The sequence below is a fragment of the Sciurus vulgaris genome (assembly GCF_902686455.1).
Source record: "Sciurus vulgaris genome assembly, chromosome: 16".
In the NCBI taxonomy this organism is placed as follows: domain Eukaryota; kingdom Metazoa; phylum Chordata; class Mammalia; order Rodentia; family Sciuridae; genus Sciurus; species Sciurus vulgaris.
In genome coordinates, this window is record NC_136477.1 from 677,606 (window position 1) to 702,864 (window position 25,259).

The window sequence follows — 25,259 nt, forward strand, 5'->3', positions numbered from 1 at the left end:
GGGCTCAGCATATCGGCCATGGTGACCCAGGCTCACATCCTGCTGCTTCACATCCCTGCCCTGCTTGGCAGAGACAAGGGGCCAGAAATCTGGCCATGATCTGCACCAGGGCCAGCAGGAACAGAAGATAGCCCAACCATTCGGAGAACAGTCCAGTGTCCCCTCAAGCAGTGAGCAGAGTCCCAGCAGGACACAGCAACCCCACTCCAGGTGGACACTCAGAAGGGGACAGTATCCACCCCCACAAAACCTCGCACAGCATCCCAAAGCCAGACGGTTGTGCTCCGTCAACGGATGATTGTCAAGGTGTGGTCACATGGGAGCACAGCCCAGCAGTGACAAGGAGGAGGTTGCATACCAGTTGATGGTGTTGCCAAAAGCTCGGTCCTCTTCCCTGATGCTAATCCAGTAACAAGGACATGGTTTTGAGAAAGAGGAAAAAGAGGTTTATTGCTTTGCTAGCAAAGGAGAAACATGGGGGCCTCCTGTCTCAGAGGCTGTGCTTCTGCCCATCAGCAGCAGGAACAGGGGGCTTTTAAAGAGGTGGCTCAAAGGCCATATTCCACGTGTTCGCTGTTGGAGTTGTAATTCACTTGTTAATTTGGAAGATGGTCATTTCTGAGATCTTCTGGTACCATCCCCAAAGTTTGGATGACTTCCTTCCTATGGTGGGGGTGTGCTCAGGGACACATGGGTCTGCCTAGGGTGGGGAAGAAAGGTCATCCTGTTTCCCCTGAGATTAGGGAGGAGCAGAAAGAGAGGAAGAGAAAGAAACATGTCCATTTTAAAAATAAGTTGCAGTGGCAGAGCAGGGGCTATATTCAAAGCATAAAGTGAACCCCTGTTACAATAGGAATGTCCAGAGTAGGCAAGTCCAGAGACAGGGTGTGGGTCCATGGGTGCCAGGGGTTGTTCATGGGGATAGGGCTGCTTTTTAAAAAAAAAAATTGATACTGGAATGGGTCCCAGCGTCTCACATGTGCTAAGCAAGCATTCTACCCTTTAATTTTATTTGAGACAGGGTCTTGTTAAGTTGCTGAGGCTGGTCAGGCGTGGTGGAACATGCTTGGAATCCCAGCGACTTTGGAGGCTGAGGCAAGAGGATCACAAGTTTGAGCCCAGCCTGGGCAACTTGTGAGGCCCTGTCTAAAAATAAGAAGTAAAGAGGATTGGAATGTGTCTCTGGTAGAGTTCCCCTGGGTACAAGCCCCAGCACTACTAAACCAGCCAATCCGCGAGTCGGATCAGAGTCCGCGTCCTTCCTGGAGCTGCCGCGGGACCACCAGGAAGTCTGCTGCTACAGGAGAGCTTCCTTGAGAGACCCCAAGGCTCCGTTTCTCCACAGCTGAAATGAGGTCCCTAGGGGAGAAACTGGGAAACTCCAGGCACAATCCATTCCAGAGCCGGCCGGCCACTGGCTTCCAGTCTGCACTGGGCCTCTTCCAGCTCCTGCCCTTATCACACTTGGCACCAAGTCAGGAATGAGTTGAGTCCCTCAGGTCTCCTACCCCAAGGGCGCTGCCCTGAGCTGTTTTTCTGGCAACCTGAAGTAAACAAGCTCCTTGGTGTTTATGGCAAAGTCACAGTAAAGTAATGGTGAATGGCAAGGCTGGAGACAGCTGAGCCGCCCAGGGCTCACAGTGCGGCCACACTGCTGTGTCACCAGCCGTCTCCCAGGGCTGGAGGAAATGGGGGACTTCCTGAGAAGGGAGGCAGAGGCGGCTGGTGAGACAGACAACGGAACTCCTGCCAAGCGGCCGGTCTCAACACTCGGGGCCTAGCTGGAGGGGAGGCTGGTGCAGAGCTTGTCAAGGCGGGTTCTGGCCACCCAGCCGGCAGGCCCCAGGTCTCCTAAGACCCCACGCTCTGCCTCTGCAGGCCTCCTGGGCTCCCCCACATGGAACCTGCTGAAGTCCTGCCCCAGACTGCCTGGACAGAAGTGGTCTTTGGAGGTTGGAGAGAGGCGAGACCTTGAGGGAAACACAAAGCAAGCCGCCAGTCCTGGGGTGGACAGGCTGGCTGAGGGACCTCTTGACCGGGTTCCCAAGAATGGTGGGGCTCTGCTTGGCAGCAGCAGCCAGCGCAGTCCAGCAGAGACATGGCACTGGGGCTTGTGTCCTCAGCACCCACCCTGGGGGACTGTGCTGCAACCTCCCTGGGTCCACGGCCAGGGGAGGAGTGGAGCAGGGCCCAAGGAGCTCCTGGGCCAAGCAGGAGCCGCTTCAGGACACAGGGCCTGTGACTGACAGGACACCAGGGAAGGAATCTCCTCACCTCAGAGGCAGTTTCCGTAGGAAAGCAGGTGAACCTGCAGGCCACGCCCACACGAGACAGCACTTGTGGGGGTCCCAGCCCTTCTTTTAAAGGGAGCTTGGCCAGGAGGGGCTTGGGAAAGAGCGTGGGGATGAGGAGTTGGGTGGGCACAGGCGGTACAAAGGGTCGGCAGGAATTGGGAGGCTTAGACTGGCTTAATTCCCATTGTCTCCTCAATAGGTAACACTGAAGAGTCCCTTAAAGTCATGTCTCTCAAAATATAACCATTTGTTGGGGTTTAATTAACAGTGCACTAGGTGTAAGAGAATGGATTTACAGCTGATTCAAGATTTACAGATTTCCCAGGAATCTGGGAGTGGCAGGCCAGGAAGGGTTTGCAGAACTTCCGAACTCTTGCTTCCTTGTCCTTCTTGAGGTCTGCTTCCCAACAATTTCTTAGTCCCTCAGGACTTCTCGAGTCCACGTTCCCTGCTGATGCCCGGGCACGTGCTTAAGGCACACGCTGGAAGCCCGCGACCGGGGGACGCTGCACCGCTAAAACGCCCTGCTTCCAAAAGATTTTTAAAATATATATATATTTTCCAGATGTGGATGGACCTTTACTTTATTAATTTATATGTGGTGCTGAGAATCGAGCCCAGTGACTCACGGAAGCGCTCTACACTGAGCCACAACCCCAGCCACTCCTAAGGGCTTTTCTGGGGGGTCCTTTTTCTAGTACTTCGAATTCTTCGGGTCGGCAGATGCTCAGGCGCTCCGGCAACCCGCCGCGCTGCCCGCAACCGCCCGGATAACTGTCCGCAGCCCGCGAGGACCCGGCTCCCGCCCCGTCCCTAACCTGCGAGCATGCGCAGTCGCTGACCACAGCAAACCCGCAGGCCCCGCCCCTTTGCCTCTCCGCAGCCTGCCATTGGTTGACCCTGGCGCGCGTCTGCTGCGCCGATGCGGACGGCCAATGAGCGCGCTGGTGGGGGTGACCGAGGGAGGGCCGGCGAGGCGGGCCGGCGCGCGTCCATTGGCCGGCTGGGCGAGGGGAGGAGCCGCTGGCTCTGGCCGCCGCCGCGATGATCCTGGGTCGCCTGAGCCGCCTGAGCCGCCTGCTGAAGCCGGCGCTGCTGTGCGGGGCCGTGGCTGCTCCTGGCTTGGCCGGTGCCATGGTGAGTGCCGCGTCCCCTGCCCGCGGGGCCGTTAGGGGACGCGCGGGATCCCGGCCGCGAGCCGGAGCGTCGGGTGGGCGTCCTCCGCCCCCACGGGCCCCGCGCGGACGCGAGTGACTGCGTCTGGTCGCGCTCTCCGCAGCCTGGCTCAGGCGCAGGCGGGCAGGAGCGGGGTCGGGAGAATGGCCAGCCAGGGTAGGGGGCGTCCGCCCAGGAGTGGACTGTCCAGGACGGCGGATCGGGGTCGGGTCAGCTTCCGGGACTGCAGGCCAAGGCCGGGCTGGAGGCGGGGCCGGGTGCGGAGGTCCGGGGCAGCGGTCATCCAGTCCTGGCGGGTGTTGGCGCCTGGGACGGCGAGGCAGAGCTGGGCCGGAGGGGCCTCGGGTGGCATCCCTGGGCGGAGCAGGGGCAGCGGCGGCCGGGCCGACGGGGGCGCCCCACCGGCTGGGCCTCGGTCAGCTGCGCAGTGCGTCACAGTCGGCGGCGGGGCTCTGGCTACCTGCCCTTTGTCCTGGCCTGCCTTTGTCCTGGCGGGCATGGGCTGTGCAGCCGCGGGGTCCATTCCCAAGGCGCGGTGGGCGCCGGCACCCCTCCCTCGCCGTCGTGGCAACCTTTGGGGTGGAGAACCGTCCTCCGACCTCAGGGTCGGCCTCCTGTAGCCCTCTTAGCACCGTGGAGGAGCCCTGACCTTTTCGTGCCCCCGGGCCCCGGTTTCCTGAGTCCTCAGCGAGGACCTGGACCTGGCTACGCAGGCCTGCTGCAGCTCAGCCCTGCTTGCCTTGCAGTGTGCGTCCCACGATGACTGGCGCTGCTGCCGCTCCATGCATGACTTCTCAGCGAAGGACATCGACGGGCATATGGTTTGCCTGGACAAGTACAGGTGGGTATCTGCTCGTGGGGGTGCACAGTCCACCCGGGAGGGGAGCCGCTGACCTCTCCTGATCACGATCACCCCCTCTAGGGGCTTCGTGTGCATCGTCACTAATGTGGCCACCCAGTGAAGCAAAACCGATGTAAACTATACTCAGCTTGTCGATCTGCACGCCCGATATGCTGAGTGCGGTTTACGGATCCTGGCCTTTCCCTGCAACCAGTTTGGGAGGCAGGTAGGACGCTGCCCCAGCCCTGTCAGAGGACGAGGGACTTGGTCAGGGCCTGTGTATGAGGAGTGCAGTCCAGGACTGGGGTGCCTGCAGCCCACACCTTTGTTACTGCTGCAGGAGCCAGGGACTAATGAGGAGATCAAGGAGTTTGCCGCCAGCCATAATGTCAAATTCGACATGTACAGCAAGATCTGTGTGAATGGGGAGGATGCCCACCCACTGTGGAAGTGGATGAAAGTCCAGCCCAAGGGGAAGGGCATGCTGGGAAAGTGAGTGGCCCTTGGGGGGTGGGGCCCGCGGGCTGGCCAGTCACTGATTCCTCACCTCCTTGTGCTTCTGTTGTAGTGCCATCAAGTGGAACTTCACCAAGGTGAGGGTGGTGGGAGGGAGGGAAGGGGCAGGGTTGCTTGCCAGGTCAGTGGCCCCCCAGGTCCTGCCCCTGCCATCACCGGCCCTCCTCTTTGCAGTTCCTCATAGACAAGAATGGCTGCGTGGTGAAGCGGTATGGTCCCATGGAGGAGCCCCTGGTAGGTGCCTTTTGGGGAGCCAACCTAGTGGGGGCCCTGGGAGGGGCCACCCCTTACCTACCTCTCCCCACAGGTGATAGAGAAGGACCTGCCCTGCTATCTCTAGTTCCACAAGCTGTGCCCCTGCTGAGCCTCTGCCCATGCCCCCAGAGCCTTCTACCCTGCAACCATGATGGCCCACCTGCAAACCAGCCTTGCTGGTGGGGTGGGCCTGAGAACCTGGCGTGCACCTGCTGGAGGAAGGTCCTGTGGCCCCGTGGGCTTAGCTTGGTGCTCCACCCTGGCTGCCTTGTGGGAATAAAATGTAGAAATCCATCTCTGTGTCCTGCATGGGGGTGGGGCTCCCCTCAAGGTTCAGAGAGCTGCTGTGGGATCTGGGTCACCTGCTCAGGCTGTGCTGATTCCCTAAGCTGGGCCCCAGGGCACAGGCAGGACCTGGGCGTGGGCAAGGAGAATTCCTTGAGGAGTTAATTCTCCTAAGCTGTTGTCCTCCTGGCAAGGGTGTTGGCCGATTAGGAGGCAGTCATCTGGGGCCTTCAGGAGCCCCTGTCCTTCCCAGTTCTTGGAGGCAGCAGTCAGAGGAAGGAGGGTCAGGGCCCAGGGACACTAGTCAGGGTGAGCATGCCTGCCTCTGGGCTGCATTTGTTCCTTGGGGTGCCTGCAGGGTATCACTAAATGGTCTCCTCAGGTGTGGGCGTGGACTGGGGCCAGGAGGGACCTGTAGACCAGCATCAGCTACCTGCCTGCAGTCTGAAGAAACAGCCTGAGCAGGGGCTGGCAGAGTGGCCAAGCCCAGCTGTCCCCCTGGCCTCCTGCCCTCTTGGAACACCTCCAGGAAAGGCCAGCAGCAGGGGACCTGGCTGCTGGGGTCTGGGAGGGGCTGGAGGCCCCCAGGTTCAGTATGGGGATCATAGGTCCCCTGAGCTTACCCCAAACAGTCTCAACTGTTTCACAGGGTCTACTGGCTCCTGCCTTGCTGTCCCCACCTCTCCTGAGCAGTTGTGGGCCAGAGGCTAGGCACTGCTGCAGGACAGCACGTCTGCTCCCTCAGCCTCCAGTGAGGGTCTGGTGGCCACCTGTCCCTCCAGGTTCTGGGTCGTGGCTCCTCCAGAAGCCAAAAAGCACTTGGGCAAGGGCTGGGAAGAAGGCGAGGTACAGAGGCCCGTCCTGAGCCCGAGACCCACAGGGTGGGCCCCAGCCCCCCAGGGACACCCAGACAGCTGCTCTGAGGTGTTGGGCTGTGCTGTCTGCCCAGTGTGGGAGTAGGAGCTGGCAGGATTCCCTGCATGGCCTGCAGTGGCCTCTGCACCCCAGGTGTAAGTGCCCTCAGCGCTGGTGTAAGCTGGGGTACCCTCCCACTCTCCCAGCAGGAGGAGGAGCAGATTGCGGGAAGTAGGCAAAAGGCACGTGTATTTAGAAAAGATCTCTTTACATATATACATGGGAATTCCTTATAAATACATTAGAAACTAGAGGCCGCCTGCCCGTGGATATGGGCCCTGGGAGAGGTGGCCAGGCAATAATTTAGGGAGCAAGGGGAGGGGATTGCATATATTAATAGGGGTCTGCCCCACAGGGCCCCCAAGTCACGGGCCTGAGCACCGGGGTTTCCTGAGTTTGCAGCTCTTGGGACCACCAGCTTTGCCTCTTCAGTCTTTGGGGCCTGGGCCAGGTGGTCCTGTGGGCCTGGCTGAGGGTCCTGCACCCAGATAGTCCTGAGTGGGCCTTTGATGGCGCTGCTGGGCGCCACTGGGTGGGAAGGCACTGCAGGTGCTGGTGGGCCCTCAGAAGCCGCAGGGTCCTCAGTGGCTCCCGCTGGCTCCCAGGGAAGTGGCTCCAGTGTGGCAGCTGGACAGCCATCAACCAGGGGGGACAGCTGGGCCGCAGTCTAGGAGTTGGGAAACGGCGGGCTGAACTGGATGACGCTCTGCCGCTCTGGGCCCGCGGCACCCGCGCCCACTAGAGGGCCCGGGGGCTCCGGAGGCCCAGCGTGCAAGGAGCGCAGCATGTCCTCCAGCACCTCCTTGAAGTTGATGTCACAGCCCTGATGCGCCAGGGCAGCAGGGTCGGCCATGGAGTCCCGCGTGCCCAGCAGCAGGGCACCGGGGTCTGGGCGTGGTGCGGGGAAGGCAAAATGTGGAGGTGGTGGGAAGGCCTCGGCCGGCGGGCTGTAGGTGAGGTCGAGCACCTCGCCGGGGCCGTAGGGCAGGGCCAGCGCGCGCGGGGTGGGCGGCCTGGGGGCAGAGAGGCCGGCGGGGCACACGTTCCTGCGCTTGACGTCTGCGTCCATCTGCCGCAGCTCCTGCAGCACGCGGCGCACGCAGCCCTCGGGTATCTTGATGCCTGCGGGTGGTAGGGGCAAAGCAGTCGGTGCCGCTCCATGCGCCCCGGCCGGTCCCATCACGCGCCGCGCATAAGCCCACTCACCCACTTGCTTCTTCTTGTCCTTGGTCTTCAGACGCACAATCTGCAAGTAGCTGCTGCTGCTAACGTCAGCCATGACGGCGGCGATGCGGCCCCACACGCGCAGCAGCGCCCCGCACAGCATGTAGTGGTGCCGCAGCCGCAGGCCCTGTGCGCAGTCCTTGCCCTCCTGCACTAGCCGGCAGTGCTGGTTCCTGTGGGTGGTCATAGTCAGCAGTTCTGCCTGTTACAGTGCCCACCGCCGCTGGCAGGGTCCCCCAGCCCCAGGTGCCCGATGGGCTGCCCCCTCCTTGGGGCTGTTCGGCCCTCAAGGGGCTGCCTGAGGGGTAGGGCAGGGCTCTAGTGTCCAGGGTGTGCCCTCCCGGCCTGGCCCAGGCCCTCACCACGCAGTGTGGCTGCAGTGCGTCAGCGAGAAGGCGTAGCCGCTCTCCCAGTGCTCCCGGGCCTCCTCTGCAGTGACCTGGGGACACGGCTGTAAGCCAGGGCCTGCCTCCAGGCAGGGCACAGGAGGAGGGCCCTGCTGGCTCTGAGGCCACTCCCAGGTGCCAGGGAGCTGTCCCCCAAGGGCTGGCCTGGGCTGCTCCTCTACCCACCTGGCGGAACTTGCGGCACAGGCTGTCCCAGTTCTCCAGCTGGCTCTGCCGGCCGATGTTGGGCTTGTACACAGTGAACTGCTTGCCGCGGTTCTGCTCGGCCAGGAGGCAGCTGGGCTTGTTGCCTCGCACCTGGGGAGGGCAGTGGTAAGGGCAGCGGTGAGGCTGGTGCCCTCCAGGGTCCGCAGGCAGGTGACTTCCTGCCTACTCATCAGGAGTGGGGCCCCACAGGCAGGAAGTGCTGTGCTGGCCTCCCAGTCACTGGTCTTGCTACAGTGTGAGTGGCAGGTATGCTGCAGGAGGCTGCCCACCTTGTAGGAGAGGTAGAAGCCATCGTAGGGGCCTGTCAGCTCCAGCGACTTGGCGAACGCCTCCTCCCACTTCAGGCCACGGTCCACACTGATCTACCACGGCAGTAGGGCATTAGTGGGGTGGAGCCAGAGGCAAGGCTGGGAGCTGGGCAGCGCCCTGCTCACCTTATAGAAGACCACCTGCCCGTCCTGTGGGTGCCCAGGGGCCAGGAACACCTGCTGACTTTCCTCGTAGATCTCGTCAACACCGGGAGCCAGGTCTGGGAAGAGGGCAGGGTGGGGTGGTGAGCAGCGCCAGGGCATGAAGCTGGACCTGTGCTTTGGGAGCCCTGATGACACACGGGGGCAGCCCACCCTGGGAAGCACGTGGGACAGAGAGCTGGCCCGGCGGGGCTCAGCACGCTACGACTCCTGTGCCAGGCCATCCCGTGTGCGGGCAGGTCCTGTTGCCTCATCCGCACAGCCCTGCCACAGGCTCACCCAGGATGCCCATGTCGTATCTGCCCTCCTTCTTGTCCATCTCGATGAGGTGGTCGAAGGTGTCTGAGAAGTACTGGAACAGAGCGTTCTGCTTGTGGACCTCCAGCCCCAGGATGCGGTTGAGGAACTTGGTGATGGAGCAGTCTGGGTGCAGGAGGGGCCAGGTCTCAGGCTGCACTGGGCCACCTGCTCCCCCGCCTGTGCCCAGGTGCCCTGGGGACTCACCCTTCTCCACATCCAGGCAGCCAGATCGAGACTCCCGCCCTCCGATGCCGACTGACAGCAGGCCTTGCTTCATGTCTGCAGGAAGGGGGGCCTTGCGTGCTGATCCTGAGAAGCCCTCCCAGGCCCTGGGTCCTCCCCCAGCCTCTGCCTGGCACCCGTGTGTAGGGCTAGGGGCCCCTGATGCTGAACTCCCAGGGCCAGAGGCTTTATTCTTAGGGGTCAAACAAGAGTCCTGGGAACAAGCCTGAACTCCACGCCCTCAGCCTCAGTCTCAGTGGGGGCTGCTGAGGACCACTGGCTGAGGACCACAGCCATCTACAGTCCTTTGTCTGAGTGTGGGAGGGGGCTTTCCACGCAAGACAGCCTGCAGAACTGGCGCCCCAACTGCTGAACCCTGCTGCTCTGCTGTCCTCTCAAAGACCCCACCTGCCCCCAGCTCACCCCGGAAGAAGGCCGCATCCCCTCCAGGGTAGCCGCGGGGCAGGGGCACCTTGCTGTCGGTCTGGCTCAGGATGGTGCTGAGGACGCGGCTGAGGGCCCGGGCACCGTACTGAGGGGCAGGAGGTGGGGAGTGAGCTGGGGAGAGCTGGACTGGAGTCTGGCCTTCCCTGCCCCAGCCTCCCCAGGTACCTTGTTTTCAAAGTTGTACTTGCTCAGGTCACGGGACTCAGTGGCACGGCGGTCTCCGTGAGTCAGGGCGCCCTGCCAGGGTTGGGAGGCCATCTGTGTGCTGCCCGGAGGAGCCTCCCCTGGCGTACCTCAGGCCCCAGCCCCAGCCTGGCCCCACCGCTCACCAGGCTCTCCAGCCGCTTGGCCACGATGGAGGCGAACCTGCGCTCCCCAGCCAGCTCAGAGATGAGGAAGACGTACTCAGGCGCAGAGACCTGGTTGGACCGGTGGGTGCGGCCTGGGGGCAGAAGGGCTCTCAGGGATGGCCTGAGGGGACATGGGGAAGGGGCCAGCCTCTGTGGGGGCCAGGCTCACCAAACTGCTGGATGGCACGGTCAGCACTCCAGGGCAGCTCCAGGGTCATGTGCACACGCCGCCGTTGGTTCTTGACCCTGCGGTCTGCTTGGAGGGAGACGCCGGAGCTCGAGGCCTCCGAGATGATGGCCACAAGCTGCAGGTGGGGAGGGTCAGTGGGCTGGGAGCAGGGCACAGGCCCTGCCTCAGTCCTGTGCTGCCCAGCCAGCCTCTCCTCAGCCACTCAGCTGAGGGTCACCAGGACAGAGGTGACCAGTATGCCCTAGGACAGCCAGAGATACAAGGAACAGAGGGCCTGCGGGGACACCTGTGCACACACACAGGAGGAGACAGGAGTGCACACACACACAGGAGGAGATAGGAGTACACACACACACACACGGGAGGAGACAGGAGTGCACACACACACAGGAGACTGGAGGGCACACACACACACAGGAGGACACAGGAGTGCACACACACACAGGAGGAGACAGGAGCACACACACAGGAGGAGATAGGAGCCCACACACACACAGGAGGAGACAGGAGTGCACACACACACACACACACACACAGGAGGAGACAGGAGTGCACACACACACACAGGAGGAGACAGGAGTGCACACACACACACAGGAGGAGACAGAAGGGCACACACACACACACAGGAGGAGACAGGAGTGCACACACACAGGAGACAGGAGTGCACACACACACAGGAGGAGACAGGAGTGCACACACACACATAGGAGGAGACAGGAGTGCACACACACACACACACAGGAGACAGGAGTGCACACGCACACACACGAGGAGACAGGAGCACACACACACAGGAGGAGATAGGAGTGCACACACACAGGAGGAGACAGGAGTGCACACACACACAGGAGGAGACAGGAGTGCACACACACACACACACACAGGAGGAGACAGGAGTGCACACACACACAGGAGACAGGAGTGCACACACACAGGAGGAGATAGGAGTACACACACATACACACAGGAGAAGACAGGAGTGCACACACACACAGGAGACTGGAGTGCACACACACACACAGGAGGACACAGGAGTGCACACACACACAGGGGGAGACAGGCGCGCACACACAGGAGGAGATAGGAGCCCACACACACACAGGAGGAGACAGGAGTGCACACACACACACACACACAGGAGACAGGAGTGCACACACACACAGGAGGAGACAGGAGTGCACACACACACACACACAGGAGACAGAAGGGCACACACACACACACAGGAGACAGGAGTGCACACACACAGGAGGAGACAGGAGTGCACACGCACACACACAGGAGGAGATAGGAGTACACACGCACACACACAGGAGACAGGAGTGCACACACACACAGGAGGAGATAGGAGTGCACACACACACACAGGAGACAGGAGTGCACACACACACAGGAGGAGACAGGAGTGCGCGCACACACACACACAGGAGGAGATAGGAATGCATACACACACACACAGGAGGAGACAGGAGTGCACACACATACAGGAGGAGACAGGAGCACACACACACACAGGAGGAGACAGGAGTGCACACACACACACAGGAGGAGACAGGAGTGCACACACACAGGAGGAGACAGGAGCACACACACACACAGGAAATAGGAGTACACACACACACACGGGACGAGATAGGAGTGCACACACACACAGGAGGAGACAGGAGCACACACACACACAGGAAGAGACAGGAGTGCACATACACACAGGAGGAGATAGGAGTGCACACACACACAGGAGGAGACAGGAGTGCACACACACACAGGAGTGCACACACACACACACACAGGAGACAGGAGTGCACACACACACAGAGGAGACAGGAGTGCACACACACACAGGAGGAGACAGGAGTGCACGCACACACAGGAGGAGACAGGAGTGCACACACACACACAGGAGACAGGAGTGCACACACACACAGAGGAGACAGGAGTGCACACACACACAGGAGGAGACAGGAGTGCACACACACACACACAGGAGACAGGAGTGCACACACACAGAGGAGACAGGAGTGCACACACACATACACAGGAGACAGGAGTGCACACACACACAGAGGAGACAGGAGTGCACACACACACACAGGAGACAGGAGTGCACACACACACACAGGAGACAGGAGTGCACACACACACAGGAGGAGACAGGAGTGCACACACACACAGGAGGAGACAGGAGTGCACACACACACACAGAGGAGACAGGAGTGCACACACAGGGGAGGAGACAGGAGTGTACACACACGCCTGCATGGGCATGGGAGTGCGCACACACACACACACACACCTGCACAGGAGTGCACTGACACTCGCACACCTGCACAGGAGTGCACTGACGCTCACACACCTGCGCTGGCACAGGAGTGCACTGACACTTGCACACCTGCGCTGGCACAGGAGTGCACTCACGCTGTACAGGACACCTGAAGAGGGCGGTGCCTGCAGTACCAGCTGCGTCAGCCCCCCACCCTGCGGCCACACAGCGCACCTTCTCGCCACTCATGAAGCGCTGCTTCTCCCTGAGGTTCACATGGTCGATGGACAGGCCCTGCTCTGCCCGCGACTCGAAGGCCACCGTCCCATCAGGCCTGGACACAACACGGCCTTTCCTGCCGGTCATCTGTGGTGGAGACAGGGAGCCCAGGGACAGGCTATCAGTGGCATGATACCTGGGATGGCCCTGTGGATGGGCCCTACTCCCCACTAGGGACCCCGGGGTTCCCGGCTGTGTGGATGGTGGGGAGTCTGATGAAGCCTGGGCTGGCCCACAGGGCCTTCGACATATCTGAAGACTTACTGTTTAACTACCTGGTGGTGCACAGGTGAGGGACAGCAGGTGAGGGTGGGACGGGGGCAGGTGAGCCAAGCCAGGCCAGGCAGGGCTGAAGGAAGAGAGCAGCCCCATCTCCTGTGCCCAGGCCCTGCTCCTGTTCTTGGGTCTGGCAGTGGCCCAGGGTGACCACGGGGGCTGCCAGAGCCACCCAGAGCTGGGCCGACCACAGCTTTGCTTACCTCTGCCACTCGCTCAGGACCCCCAAGCTGGTCAATGAGCTCGTCCAGGGTGTTGACCGGCAGCTCCCGGCCCAGTGCTCGCACCTTGGCGAGGAGGCCCTGCTTCAAGTGCTCCACCCGTTCCAGGACACCAGGACCATGCAGGTCCCTCTGCTGGGGACACATGGGGCCTGCAGGACAGAGGGTCCGGGTGGGACTTAGCCCCACACACCATAAAGCCCCTCAGGACCAGGATAAGGGGCAGTCAGGGGTCCTGGCCAGACTGAGGAATGGTGGGTGATGCAGACCGTGGGCACCCTGGGAGCCGCTTTCCTGGGCCTGTTGTCCCCGAGACCAGCTGGGGCACCAGACCTGACCTCCCTCTGGCCCCAAATTGCACGACGGAGCCGTCTCCCCTTCTGACAGGCACGTGGCCCTGCCCCGGCCTCTTGAGCCTCAGCTTCCCCACCAGGAGGCTACATCCAGCACCAGAGTCTGGGATGGAGCAGGACCAGGGTGGGCCCCCACCTCGGTCATCTGTGGGGAGCCCAGTGGTGTCCACAATGACCACATCGTCGTCCACCAGGGACTCTGGGGAGGAGTGGAAGTCGCTGTCCAGGCCGGCCTCCGACTCCGAGCTGCTGTCATCGCTGATGCGGATCACCCCAGTCCCCTCCAGTGCCAGCCGGGGCACCTTGACCCCGCGGCCCCGGGGCCGCCCTGCAGGACAGGAGCTGGGGTCGAGCAGCCACCAGACAGTGGGACAGGAAGGTCAGGCAGAGCCGGGGCGGCGAGTGCAGGGGTGCTGCGGGCGCCCGGCCAGGAGGGGCTCTCTGGGGAGGCCCGTCTGCACAGCGCAGTGCCCTGTTCCCGCTGAACTCCCGCTGAGCCCCCGCTCCACCTGGAATGAAGACCACCCTGGCAGAAGCCCAGGGCTCGGCTGTCTTCCTGTGTCTTCCTTCTCGGAAACCTGTGCCCCGTTGCTGGGCCAGGGCACGGGGACAGAGGGCACCCTAGCCTAGTGCTTCCCACGAGGCAGCTCTGGGCTTCCAGGCAACACTGGCCCGTGCGTTGGTCAGAGGATACGTCCAGAGCCCCCTCAAGGGGATGGCAGTACAGGGGCTGTATGTGCTGCTGCTGCCCATGGCTGACCACCGTGAAGCCTGGTGAGTGGAAAGGGGGTGGGCTGGGGAGGGGGCTTCAGGGCAACAGTCTGTGCCGGCCCAGCGCTGCCTTCACGCCTAGCTCTGTGGCCAGGGCGAGTCACCAGGCTCCCCTTGGGCTGGCTCCCACGGTGTACTGGAGGATGACGGCCATCCCCACGTGCTGACAGTGACGCCAGGGTCTGGGGGACGTTTCTGTGGCCCCAGCCTGGCCTACGCATGTCTGGGAAGTGCAGGCTCCTCAGTGCAGCCTCAAGGCCGTGACAACTGGCTGATGTGGGGACAGCCACGCTGCCCTGGCGGAACCAGTGCAGGTAGTGGAACAGTTGGGGAGTGGTCTTTGGGCCTGGGCTGCACACCTCACGGTGGGGCTGTGCCCACTGGGGCTCCTCTGGGAACCTGTGCTGGCCAAGCCTGTGTCAGTGTCCCCGGGAGACCCTCCTGAACGCCCCTTGTGGGACAGGGCCCACCCTGCCCACTGGGGCAGTCCTGGAGCCCCCTGGGGCTGCAGCCCTGCCCATCTGATGCAAGGCAGGCCTGAGTCAGAAGAGGAGCCAGCTGGCTCTGGAGCGGGGAGCGCGTGGGGAGGAGAGCGGAGCAGGAGCAGGTGTGCAGGGGGGCAGAGGCCTGAGGCAGGGCCGCTTACGTCTCCTCTTGCCAGCGCCTCTGTCCCGCTTCCTCCGGGTTGAGGGGAAGTGCTTCTGGATGAGCGACAGGAAGACGCCTCTGCAAGGAGAAGCAGGGCTGGCTCCCGCCACAGCCTGGCGCAGGCCTGCTGGGGCGCGCAGCCCTCATGTAGCGTGGCTGGGGCCTGGCCCCAGGTGGAGGGCCCCGGACACGCTCAGGGATGGGCGAGAACAGCACGGGCAGGGGCCTGAGCCCTGGGCGGTGTCTTCGCTGCGGGCAGCTTGGACAGGGTAGGGACCTCCACGGGTGGAGGGTGGCCTGGAGCCTGGGCTGAGGGAGCTGCCGCGGAGCCAGCAGAGGCGTGAAGACCCTCTGCAGGGTCCGGGCAGTCCTGACCCAGGAAGGGAGCCTGGGGCTGGGGGCCCTCGAGAGCCAGTCCTGGACACCCGTGGAGTTCTGCAGAAGGGCCCACCCGTGGGAGGGCTGCACACCTAAGCCCTGCCAGACCCAGGAGCCCACAACCTCTGCACCCGGCCACAGCTGGGGATCACCGTGCGTAACTCTGACCCTGAGCCTGGCGTAAGGCCGCCGAGGTCAGCACTGTGGCCTCGACACAGCTTCCAGACCCCATCCTCAGCGGACAGGAGCCAGAGGGCCAGGCCAGGCCACAGGCCAGTCACAGGACGCTCAGGGCGCCCTGCCAGCACCAGCTCCGTCCCACCTGCCCACCACTCACTCAGCAGCAGACACAAAGCAGTCCAGGTGCCCCTCGTTCTCGTCCAGCACCTCTCGGGTCCGCGCCTCGCCTGTGGACTGTAGTCCGATGACCACACACTGCGGGGACGGTGGCTCTGAGCTGGGCTCGGGGAGACTGCCGTTCCCACCCTTTTCTGCTGTGGCCAGGAGTCTCCCCAGGGGCAGTAATGGGCAGGGGATCAGCCAGCTTCCCATCTCAGGACTGCCCAGCCTGCCCACCACGTGGTCACAGCCTAGATGTCCCCATGCTGCAGACCCGTCCAGCCCATCTGCCTCGGCAGCATATTTCTGACCCCTCTTGCGAGATGGACTAGTGTCTGACCCCCTCCATGGCCACACCCCAAGAAGCAGCCTCTTGGGAGGTCCAGAGTCCAGAGCAGGAGTGAATGGCCGGGGCCATGGCGGGCCTGCGCACCTTGTCTCGGGCCAGCTCCTCGCGGGCCAGCTCCACCAGCCGCCCCACCTTGGCGGCCACACACAGGTACTTGAAGAAGCGCTGGTGGGCCGACCAGAACTGGCCCCACAGGGACTTGCGCGACTCCAGGCCCACCCAGTCGGCCGCCTGCTGGAACACGCCCAGGGCCTCGGCCCACTGCAAGGACAGGACAGGACTCTCCTGAGCCAGGCCCCAACGGCAGGGCACGGGGCTGCCACACTGCAGAGCACAAACAAGCCGGACACGAGCGAGCGGCAGAGCGGAGGGGAGGGCGGGGCAGCTGTAGGGCCTGCCTCCAAGGCCATCCCCAGTCCACTCTTGACACCCTAGTCCCAGGGGACACCTGGACACCTCTGGGGACACCTGGGAGTTCCGGGCCTGGGATGGCCTGCAGAGCCCAGGATGCCACCAGAGGATGACCTCACCCCACATCCACAGTGCCTGGCACAGGCAGGGCAGGGTCAAGGGTTTGTACCCAGGCCAAACGTAGCCACCAGCACCGGCCACCACCTGGGACGAAGTGCTCCTGAACCTCAGGAAGAGGGCAGGGGGTCCAGCTGATGCCCTTGTATCACAGCCATGCAAAACCCCCAACTGGGGATCAGGATGAGGACGCTGGGCCCCAAGCCACGTGGAGTTCAGGGGACACACTAGGGGTCCCCGGCTCACCAGCAGGGCTGCACGGTTGTACACCCGCTCGAAGGCTGGGGACAGGGGGATCTCCTCGATGCGGAAGGTGACTCCGGAGAAGCTGAGCTGGCGCGCAATGTACATGCCGCTGACCTTCATGTCCATGGCCACGATCTCCATGGCACCCACACCCCTGGCAAGAGGCATGGTCTCCTAAGCACTGGGTGGCACCAGAGGATGGAGCAGCTCTGGGAGGGCTGGCACTGGGGCGAGAAAGCCAGATGCACAGAGTAGCCAGCCAGGGCAGGCTGCAGCTGGGCCGCAGCGCAGGACACCGGGCCTGACCCGGGCCTGGTGAGACCTGCCTCCCGCAAGGGCAGGGCGGGGCGCACCTCTTCTCGATGGCGTGCAGGAATTCCTCGAAGGTCCGGAAGGGCGTGCCTTCACCCCAGATGCCCAGGCGGCTCATGTAGATCATGTTCCGGGGCTCAGAGGCACCTGTGGGGTGGGGCGCGGTCAGCTCCGCTGGACCGTCCCGGAGACGGCGGCTCTGAAGCCAGTGGGGTGCGGGGCTCAGGCACAACCCGGGGTGACCGAAGGCCGGGTGAAGGGACCTGAGGGGCTCGGCACCCTCCAGGCCACGCGGTGACCGAAGGTGAGGTGAAGGGACCTGAGGGGCTCGGCACCCTCCAGGCCATGCGGTGACCGAAGGCCGGGTGAAGGGACCTGAGGGGCTCGGCACCCTCCAGGCCATGCGGTGACCGGAGGCCGGGTGAAGGGACCAGAAGCTCTCAGCGCCTCCAGACCAGGGCACCTGCTGGACTGGACAGAGCCAGCTGGCAGAGGGGAGGCTGGCCTGGCGACAGCACGAGCCTTCGCCCAGGCCTTGAGAGGCTGGGTGTGGCCTGGGGCCTGAGGAGCAGCTGGCAGCACGGAGGCAGACACAGCTGCCAAACACCACCGTGGGACCCCGCCAGCCTGCAGGCTGCTGCCCTGAGCCTGTGGCCCCACACCCACCTGTGGCGCTGGCGTAGACCACCCTGGCCAGGGGCAGCTTGCTCTGCAGGTCCAGCACGGCCTTGCCCATCTTGGTGGAGCTGGCGTTCTTGGCCTTGTGGCACTCGTCAAACACAATCTGGGGTGGGTGAGGGTCAAGGAGCGTTCCGGAAGGCTTGTGGGCAGCGGGTCGAGTGCCCTCGAGCTGTCTGTCAACTGCTGGGCGACAGCACTCGAGGCGGCTGAAGTGCAGACGCGCACAGGGAGGGGCCCAGCACCAGCACAGGCACCGCTGCCCCAGGGGGATGGCCAGCTGCTCAGCCCCTGCCTCCTGGGTTCAGTTCTTTTGCTCTTCTTGTACCAGGGTTTGAACCCAGGGGTGCTTAACCCTTGAGCTACTTCCAGAGGTTTTTAAAAAATTTTTAATTTTTTTTATAATTTGAATTTGAGACAGGGTTTCATTTAGTTGCCAAGGCTGGCCTTGAACTTGTGATCCTCCTGCCTCAGCCTCCCTAGTCACTGGGTTGACAGAAGTGGCCACCACATCAGGCTCTGTGTCTCAAAATAATAATGATGATGATGATGGTGAAGATAATGATAATAATAATAGACTCAAAAAGGGTGCTGAGGACCCATCTCAGTGGTAAAACCCTGTGGTTCAACACCAGTACTGACATGAAATAAGGCAAGAGAAGCCCTGACCAGGGCTTTGCCTACCACAGGTGGCCCTGCGTGCCTGTATCCCTGACCCCTGGCAACTCCTGCACGGCCAAGCCCCGCAGGGGTGCCCTGGCACCTGCCTTGTCTCCGGGGGCAGAGGCTCTGTACCACCTGCCTGCCCGTGGCTGCACCCGGCACCATCACCTCCGGTGCCATCGCGAACACCAGGATGGGGTCCTGGGTCACGGTTTGGCTGGCCAGGGTGAACGGTGGGATCCTGCTCCTGCTGGGCCAGTCCAGGCCTAGGGTCTGGAGGCGGCCCTCCCGGGCCCTCGAGCCTGCAGGATACCACGCCCTCGAAGGCCTCCCCGCACCACTGGAGGATCTGCCGCAGCCGCGTGCGGTGCTGCCCGCCAGCCTGGCTCTCCCCAATCAGGGCGGAGTAGGTGGCGAAGAGGACGCCCTCCGAGGCTGTGTGGTCGCCGTACTTGATCTGCAACGAGTGTGGTCGTGAGGACGCCTGCGGCTCTCCTGGCCTCGGAGCCCTGGAACAGGAGCAGCACTGCTGGCCGCCCCGGGACAGCCCCGCACCTTGCTCAGTGCGTGCACGGCGATGCCCGGAGCCTCGATGTCCCGCAGGTCCCGCTCGGCGTCGTACTTGAGGTCGTTGGAGACACTGAACCTGGGGGCAGCGGCTGGGTCAGGGGGTCGCTCCAGCCGCTCCCACCCCCTTGGGGCAGGTGCTCACCACAGGGCCTTCTTCCTGCCACGCAGGTAGTTCTCCACGATGATGCCAGCCACTGTCCGGCCCTTGCCCACGCCAGCCCCGTCTCCGATGAGGAATCCCGCGCGCTGCCCACTGGGCAGCAGGACCTCGTGTTGCTGCAGCAAGATGGGGCGGTTAGGGCCTGGGCTTCCCTCCTGGGCCTGCCCCTCCCCTGGCCTCCTGGCGGCTGGGGCCTGGCGGGCGGGGTCTGCGGAGTCACCTGGCAGGCGTAGGTGATGGCCTCCAGCTGCAGGGCAGACAGGGCCCCACTGTCTGAGGTGGGCAGCGCCAGGGTGTAGGTGATGTCTGGTGGAGGGACGCTGGACAGTGTGCTGGTCTCCACGACACGGTCTGGGTGCTGCTTCCCAAGCTTGGCTGGAGGGGCAGGGGGCAGTCAGGCTCGGGCCTCAGTGGTTGGCGGGTGGGCTGGGAACAGGAAGCTCTCACCAACCCCCAGCCAAGGGACTCAGGGACACTTTGGCCCTTGCCCTGGGGTGGAGGGTGTCCGTGCGTCCCGACCTAAACAAAGGCCACTCACATTTGGACGGCACGTAGTCTGCATAGGTCTCTGCATGACCCAGCTCTTCGGCCTCCTCTTCCTCGTCCACCTCGTCCTCTTCCTCGGGCTGGCCCTGTGACTGCAGGTACAGATGAGAGTCCAAGGACCCCGTGCCACCAGCTCTGGTCTACCCTCCCCGACGACAGCAACTGGCTTCCCACAGCCAGCACAGTGACCTCGTGGGCTTGGCCCTACCTTACCCCCAGGTGGCACCTCACCTGGGCCTGTCTCCTCGTCTGTGAAGTGGGGCACTCACTGCGGGAGGTGCCTGTGACCTGGGGAGGGAAAGGGAGGGAGCGCGGCCTGCCTGGCTCACCTGGTAGCTGACGAGGAGCGGAGTGCTGGGGAGGGGGGGCACGGGGTCCTCGAGGCCTGAAAAGGGCCCGCTGTGCAGGAACAGCTGCAGGGGACAGCAGGGTGTTAGCCCAGGCCTCTGAACGGCTGGGCCTCAACCGGCATGGCCCAGGGCGCCTTCCAGACCAGGGCTCTGCCTCCTCCTGCTGCCTGGGAAGGTACTCACTAATGTGATGGGCACAGCCCCAGCCCCTGACCTGGCAGGAGCTGGTGGACAGATGGCAGGCTGGGCAGGGCCCAGAGCCAGACCCATGTGGAGCACAGGCCCACCTGTGCACAGGGAGCACTGGGGTGGGGCTCCCTTCCAGGGAGAAGATGGGGCCAAAGTCAAGGGGCTGCATGTGAGCAGGCTGGGCCCCCAGGGCAAGGTCACTGTGATCCTGGGCTGGTGGGGCCGTGTAGGAGGTCATTTAACATGGTGTCTGGTGGCTGAGGGGTGCAGGGGGTTTCCTGTGGGTGAACAGGTTGGAATGCTCCGCTGTGCAGTGGCCAGAGTGAAGGAATGTCCAGACCAGACCATGGTCCACTTGGAGAGGTAAACTGCCTTACTTGCACCCTGGTGGACAGAGAGCAGGGTGGGCAAAGCTGGCCATGGGGCACTGACTCTGGGCTGGCAGCCAGGCCTGGCTCTGGATTGACCGTGTGCCACTCGTGGCCAAGCTGGGGCCTAAGAACTGACCAGAGCTTGTGGATGGGCTGGGAGAGGGTCTTGTCCTGACCTGCCCACCCTTGGCAAGCAGTGGGATTGTCACTGTGCTCTGCACAGCGTCAGTGGGCCCAGGACAGCCAAGAGACAGCAGGACCCTGACCAGGGGTCGTGAGATCCTAAAACACCCTTGCTCTTAAAACAGAGGTTTAGGATACAGCACGAGCCCCTGCTGAGCACCGAGTGAATGGACGGGAGAGTGCCTGCTAGTGCTGCCCCCAGCAGAGCGGCATCTGGGGGCCCGGTGGGCTTCACCCGAGCTGCCAGGCCTGAGGGCTCCTGCGGGGACCGGGCCCTGGGCCCTGGGCCCTCCAGGGCACCAAAGCGCAGCCCTTGTTCCCAGGCGAGGAGTAGTATAAGCAGATGCTTTACATTTTTGTGGTGCTGAGGATGGAGCTCAGGGCCTCACACCGCTAGGCAAGCGCTCTACCACTGAGCCACAGCCATGCCCACCCTGTTCACTCTATTTTATTCATTTACTTTAATTAAAAAAAAATTTTAGTTGTTGATGGACCTTTAATTTTTATTTATTTATATGTGGAGCTGAAGGTCAAACCCAGTGACTCACACAAGCTAGGCAAGTGCTTTACGACGGAGTCACAGCCCCAACCCTTTATTTTATCTTGAGACAGGGTCCTGCCTCGGGCTCCCGAGTGACTGGGGTGATACCACAGCCACTGTACTGGCCCAGTCAGAGATTTCTAAAGCAAAAGTGAGTGAAGCCCACAGAGATGCAAGTCTCCACTCAACCCGAAGCCAGACAGACCCTGCACGGGTCCCTGGAAGGCTGAGTCACACTTCTGCCGGCCTGGGGCAGCTCTACAGTACTCTGCCGTCCACTGAAGGCCAGCCAAGCCCCTGGGGATGGGCAGTGCCTCCCAAGGGGAGATCCCAAGGGGAGACAGGCCTGAGTGGCCCTGCGTGGTTGCAGAGGGTGGGGTCAGTGCCAGGTACTCCGAGCCTCCTATCCCCCTGCTGACCCCAGCCTGTCAGCCATCCAGAGGAGGGGCTGGTGTCCAGAGGCCCCTATTTCAGGCCCCCCAGACGCATTCCTAACTTGTCCTCCCAAAGCCTAGAAGCTTCTTCTTGCCAAATACCTCAAAAGGCCTGGACGGGTGTCCACTGAAATTAGGGGCCAGAGAGTTCTCTGGGTTGGGTATCCTGGGCACTGCAGGGTGCTGAGCAGTGTCCCTGACCTCTACCCCACGACACCACCAGCCACACATGACAGCCACACATCTCTGGACGGCACCAGGGTCCCCTGGGGTGAGAATTACTATCCAAAATCCCTCTTCGCTTCTGTGCGGACCTTCTCCTGGGACAGAGCAAAAGAGAGGCTGCCCCAGAACGCGTGGCCTCGGGTCGCAGGGACGCACGTGAGGGGCTCCTGTCTGGGTGCGGCCCTGGCAGGGTCCTGGGGTACTGACCTTGTCGTGGGTGGAGGAGGCAGTGCTCACGTCCCAGATGGTGGGCACCTGGCTGAGGCTGTCCGCTGGCAGGAAGTCAGGTGTGTCTGCGATATCTGACAGGGAGTCGATGGACGAGGAGAAGATGGAGGCGTTGGAGAGGTCCTCGAGGTACGACGCGTCCTGGAAGACAGGCCCAGGTGAGGCAGCGCCAGGTGTGCATGGATGGACACACAGCAAGCAGACCGTCCATCGCGGGGCAGAGCGTCACAGCCACCAGCAAGGCTGAGGTGTCAGCTGCAGTGTGGACGGACCTGAGGACCTTGTGCTCAGTGAGAGCCAGACACACAGGCCACAGGGTGTGACCCAGTGACAGGGGGTCCAGAGTTTCCTATTGGGGTGATGGAATGTTCTAGAACTCATGGTTGCATAATCATGAACACAATAAAACCGCTGAACAGTACCCTTTAAATGAGTAAATCATATCGTATGAGTCGCATCTCAAAGAAGCCTGGTACTTCCTGCCACCCCAGCAATTTGGGAAGCTGAGGCAGCAGGATGGTAAGCTCCAGCCAGCCTGGGCAACTTGGAAAGAACTTGTCTCACAATCAGTGAGAAGGCTGGCAGGGTGAGGAGGGGCCGAGGGGACCCTGGAGGACGGCACCTGCCCCTTGATGTGGAGGTGGGGTCACCCACGGCTGGGTCTGCCACACTGAAGTGACACTACCATTTACAACCTCTTTCACGAGGGGGGCAGCAATGGTGGGGGCTGCCGCAGTCTCTCACTGCAGCCTGGTCGCGATCAGTGCCCTCTTCATCCGCACCTCCACCTGCCACCCCCAGTGCCCAGACACACAGGGACCCCCGGGGCAGGGGCACCCACATTGCCCCTCCCTGTTTTGCAGACAGGGCCCCCGAGAGCCTGGGCCCAGGAGGTGTGCATCTGCCGGCTCCCGAGCCCCTCCAGGCCCAGAGGCACCGGGATGGCTGCCCCACCTGAGCCAGACGTACTTCTTCAGCAGTGCCAGGCGCCAGGGGGCTGCCAGGGACCCCCAGAGCCACCGTGAACCACTTGCAGGCCCTGGCCCCAGCCCAACGCAGGCTGCGGGAGGGCAGGCCCCCTTGGGTGCAGGGCAGGTCTGGGGCCTTTGTGAAGAAGCCTGTCGTCTGGGGGTGGGGTCCTGTGCTCCATCACTCCTGGGACCCGTCGATGGGCAGAGTTGGGAGGATGGAGTGACGTTGGTGCCAGCACCCCCAGCACTGGGGCCCTGCGAGGGCCATGCCTGCTCGTCCCACTGCGATGTGCCTGACGGTCAGATCCCCACTCCTGAAGGTGGATGTGGGGCGGGACTCAGGCGATGGTGGCTTCCTCAAGGTGTGCCCGTTGGACCCCAGTTGCCACAGGTCAGGCCTATTCATCTCTGTGGTGGAGCTCAGGCCAGGTTCTACCCAGTGGCCTCCTGAGGACAGCTGGACAAGCTAACAGGACATACACATCTGAGTCCTGTTAGCAAAGGGCCACCCACAGCCACCACCATGCTGGGCCCTGGGTCCCTGGGCCCGTTTGAGGGACTAGGGTTGACCTTCTCTCACCTGCCCCAGGGTCCCTGGTCGTGCCTGTGAAGCAGGAGGGCAGCTGCTTGCTCTTGGCCACGAGGCTGCCTCCTACCCAGTGCAGGAGCAAGTCCTGATGACCACACCCTTGGCCAAGCTGATGGCTAGGGGTTCTGCATACCCCGCTCCTCCTCCAGGCCCAGCTGAACCCTCTAGGCAGGAGGTGGGGCTGAGGGGAGATCCAAGACCCTTGGCGCAGATCCCCCCCAACACTGGCAGGAAAGTCCCTGGAGGAGAACCCAGAGCGTAGGAGGCAGGGAGCGTCTGCAGGACCTCAGTGCTGCCTGCCCTTAGGAGCTGGGGTTGGGGCTCTGGGAGGCGTGAGAAGCCCCAGAGCCCAAGGACAGTGATGAGCGTGGAGAGGGACATGTCCACTGCTTCACGGGCACCAGGCTGGGTACCCAGAAACTCAGCAAGCCACAAAGATCCCGTCTCAGGAACTGGCTGCTCCTGCGGGGCCACCTGGCGGTGGCAGGTCCAGCCTGCCCTGACCCAGAGAACCCTCTGCTTGTCCCAGATCTTTGGGATGGTCCCATCCCTGGGCATGCTGGCCTGAGTCCAGGTGGAGGAGACAAGGCCATGAAGCTTGCCCTGGCCCCCACTCTGGAACTGTGGTGGGCCTAGGGTGGGGATGGAGGCAGAGACCCGCCCCACTAGGGGTAGACGGGAGCTAGATGGGGGTGGTCCAGAAGGAGGTGCTCCCAACCATATCCCAGAGTGTGGCCTGCCTCAGGGTTGTGGTAGGGCTCCTCACTGAACCTCAACAATGACGGGGGCTGCGAGCTGCCATCATGGAGTCTGCTTCAGGGCTGGGGAAGGGTGGTCGTGCCCAGCCCGACGAGGGTCTGCAGGACACAGGGCAAAGCTCTCAGCCCCGGGGGAGGCACCAGAGCACAGGGAGCCCAGTGAGGGGCGTGCCCCGGAACCCCAACAGGCCTCGCGCCGGCCACGGAGCCCCGAGGGCTGTGCTGATGGGGGTCACCAGGGTCCCGGGGGCCCTGGGCAGGTGAAGGGCACTAAGGGGAGCAGGAGAACCTGGGTGAAGTGTGGGCTTTCGTTGTCAACAGTGTGTTTGTGGGGGTCACTGCTGTGACGAGGGCAGACTGTCACCAGGGCGTGTGGGGCATGGAACTCCATAACCCAGAGCCATGCCAGCTCCCCTGCCCCCGGACACGACCTCCAGCCCATGCCCTCACCTTCCTGCCCCTGCCCGAGCAGGACACCCACCAGACACTGGGCTCCCTCGCTTCTCAAGGTTGGAGAGAGACGGGCCCAGGGGTCCCTCCAGATTTCACTCACTGCCTGGCCCCACGTGTGAGGGGCTGAGCGGGGACAAGAGACCCCTCCCCATAGGTACCCGCACCCCACGTGTCTGGACGCGGGTCTGGGGCGCTCCCTGCTGAACCCACGATGGGCGGGCAGCCTGCTCCCAGCTGCCCTGCCCTGCTGCTCCCCTGTCTTTCCCAAGTGCCTGCCCACCGTGTGCT

General features: G+C 62.8%; 2 protein-coding genes across 4 annotated transcripts in view; one reads left to right on the forward strand and one right to left on the reverse strand.

Annotated features, from left to right (window-relative positions):
* The first annotated feature begins 3,271 nt into the window (after nt 1-3,271).
* On the forward strand, nt 3,272-5,374 carry GPX4 (glutathione peroxidase 4). The gene is made up of 7 exons (XM_079114899.1): nt 3,272-3,431; nt 4,217-4,311; nt 4,393-4,537; nt 4,652-4,803; nt 4,880-4,904; nt 5,002-5,061; nt 5,135-5,374. Exons 1-7 carry the CDS (start codon nt 3,339-3,341, stop codon nt 5,165-5,167), a joined length of 603 nt encoding a protein of 200 aa, XP_078971025.1. The 5' UTR covers nt 3,272-3,338; the 3' UTR covers nt 5,168-5,374.
* A 1,080-nt stretch (nt 5,375-6,454) lies between these two features.
* The window catches only part of SBNO2 (strawberry notch homolog 2), a 46,979-nt gene continuing 28,174 nt past the window's right edge, over nt 6,455-25,259 (reverse strand). For 2 of the 3 annotated variants that reach the window (XM_079114817.1, XM_079114818.1), the window contains 28 exons: nt 22,180-22,341; nt 20,009-20,092; nt 19,672-19,771; nt 19,354-19,508; nt 19,116-19,249; nt 18,959-19,049; nt 18,717-18,860; nt 17,729-17,846; nt 17,104-17,209; nt 16,751-16,904; nt 16,061-16,237; nt 15,626-15,723; nt 14,909-14,988; nt 13,628-13,819; nt 13,121-13,290; nt 12,597-12,728; nt 10,079-10,214; nt 9,889-10,001; nt 9,725-9,796; nt 9,536-9,644; nt 9,095-9,169; nt 8,870-9,013; nt 8,555-8,649; nt 8,390-8,482; nt 8,079-8,210; nt 7,869-7,945; nt 7,489-7,679; nt 6,455-7,404 (listed from right to left, as the gene is read on the reverse strand). In XM_079114817.1, coding sequence (XP_078970943.1) covers nt 6,950-7,404; nt 7,489-7,679; nt 7,869-7,945; nt 8,079-8,210; nt 8,390-8,482; nt 8,555-8,649; nt 8,870-9,013; nt 9,095-9,169; nt 9,536-9,644; nt 9,725-9,796; nt 9,889-10,001; nt 10,079-10,214; nt 12,597-12,728; nt 13,121-13,290; nt 13,628-13,819; nt 14,909-14,988; nt 15,626-15,723; nt 16,061-16,237; nt 16,751-16,904; nt 17,104-17,209; nt 17,729-17,846; nt 18,717-18,860; nt 18,959-19,049; nt 19,116-19,249; nt 19,354-19,508; nt 19,672-19,771; nt 20,009-20,092; nt 22,180-22,341 — 3,789 coding nt within the window. In that variant the 3' untranslated portion in view covers nt 6,455-6,949. The remainder of the gene's footprint in view (nt 7,405-7,488; nt 7,680-7,868; nt 7,946-8,078; nt 8,211-8,389; nt 8,483-8,554; nt 8,650-8,869; nt 9,014-9,094; nt 9,170-9,535; nt 9,645-9,724; nt 9,797-9,888; nt 10,002-10,078; nt 10,215-12,596; nt 12,729-13,120; nt 13,291-13,627; nt 13,820-14,908; nt 14,989-15,625; nt 15,724-16,060; nt 16,238-16,750; nt 16,905-17,103; nt 17,210-17,728; nt 17,847-18,716; nt 18,861-18,958; nt 19,050-19,115; nt 19,250-19,353; nt 19,509-19,671; nt 19,772-20,008; nt 20,093-22,179; nt 22,342-25,259) is intronic. The other variant, XR_013759839.1, reaches the window with a different exon arrangement.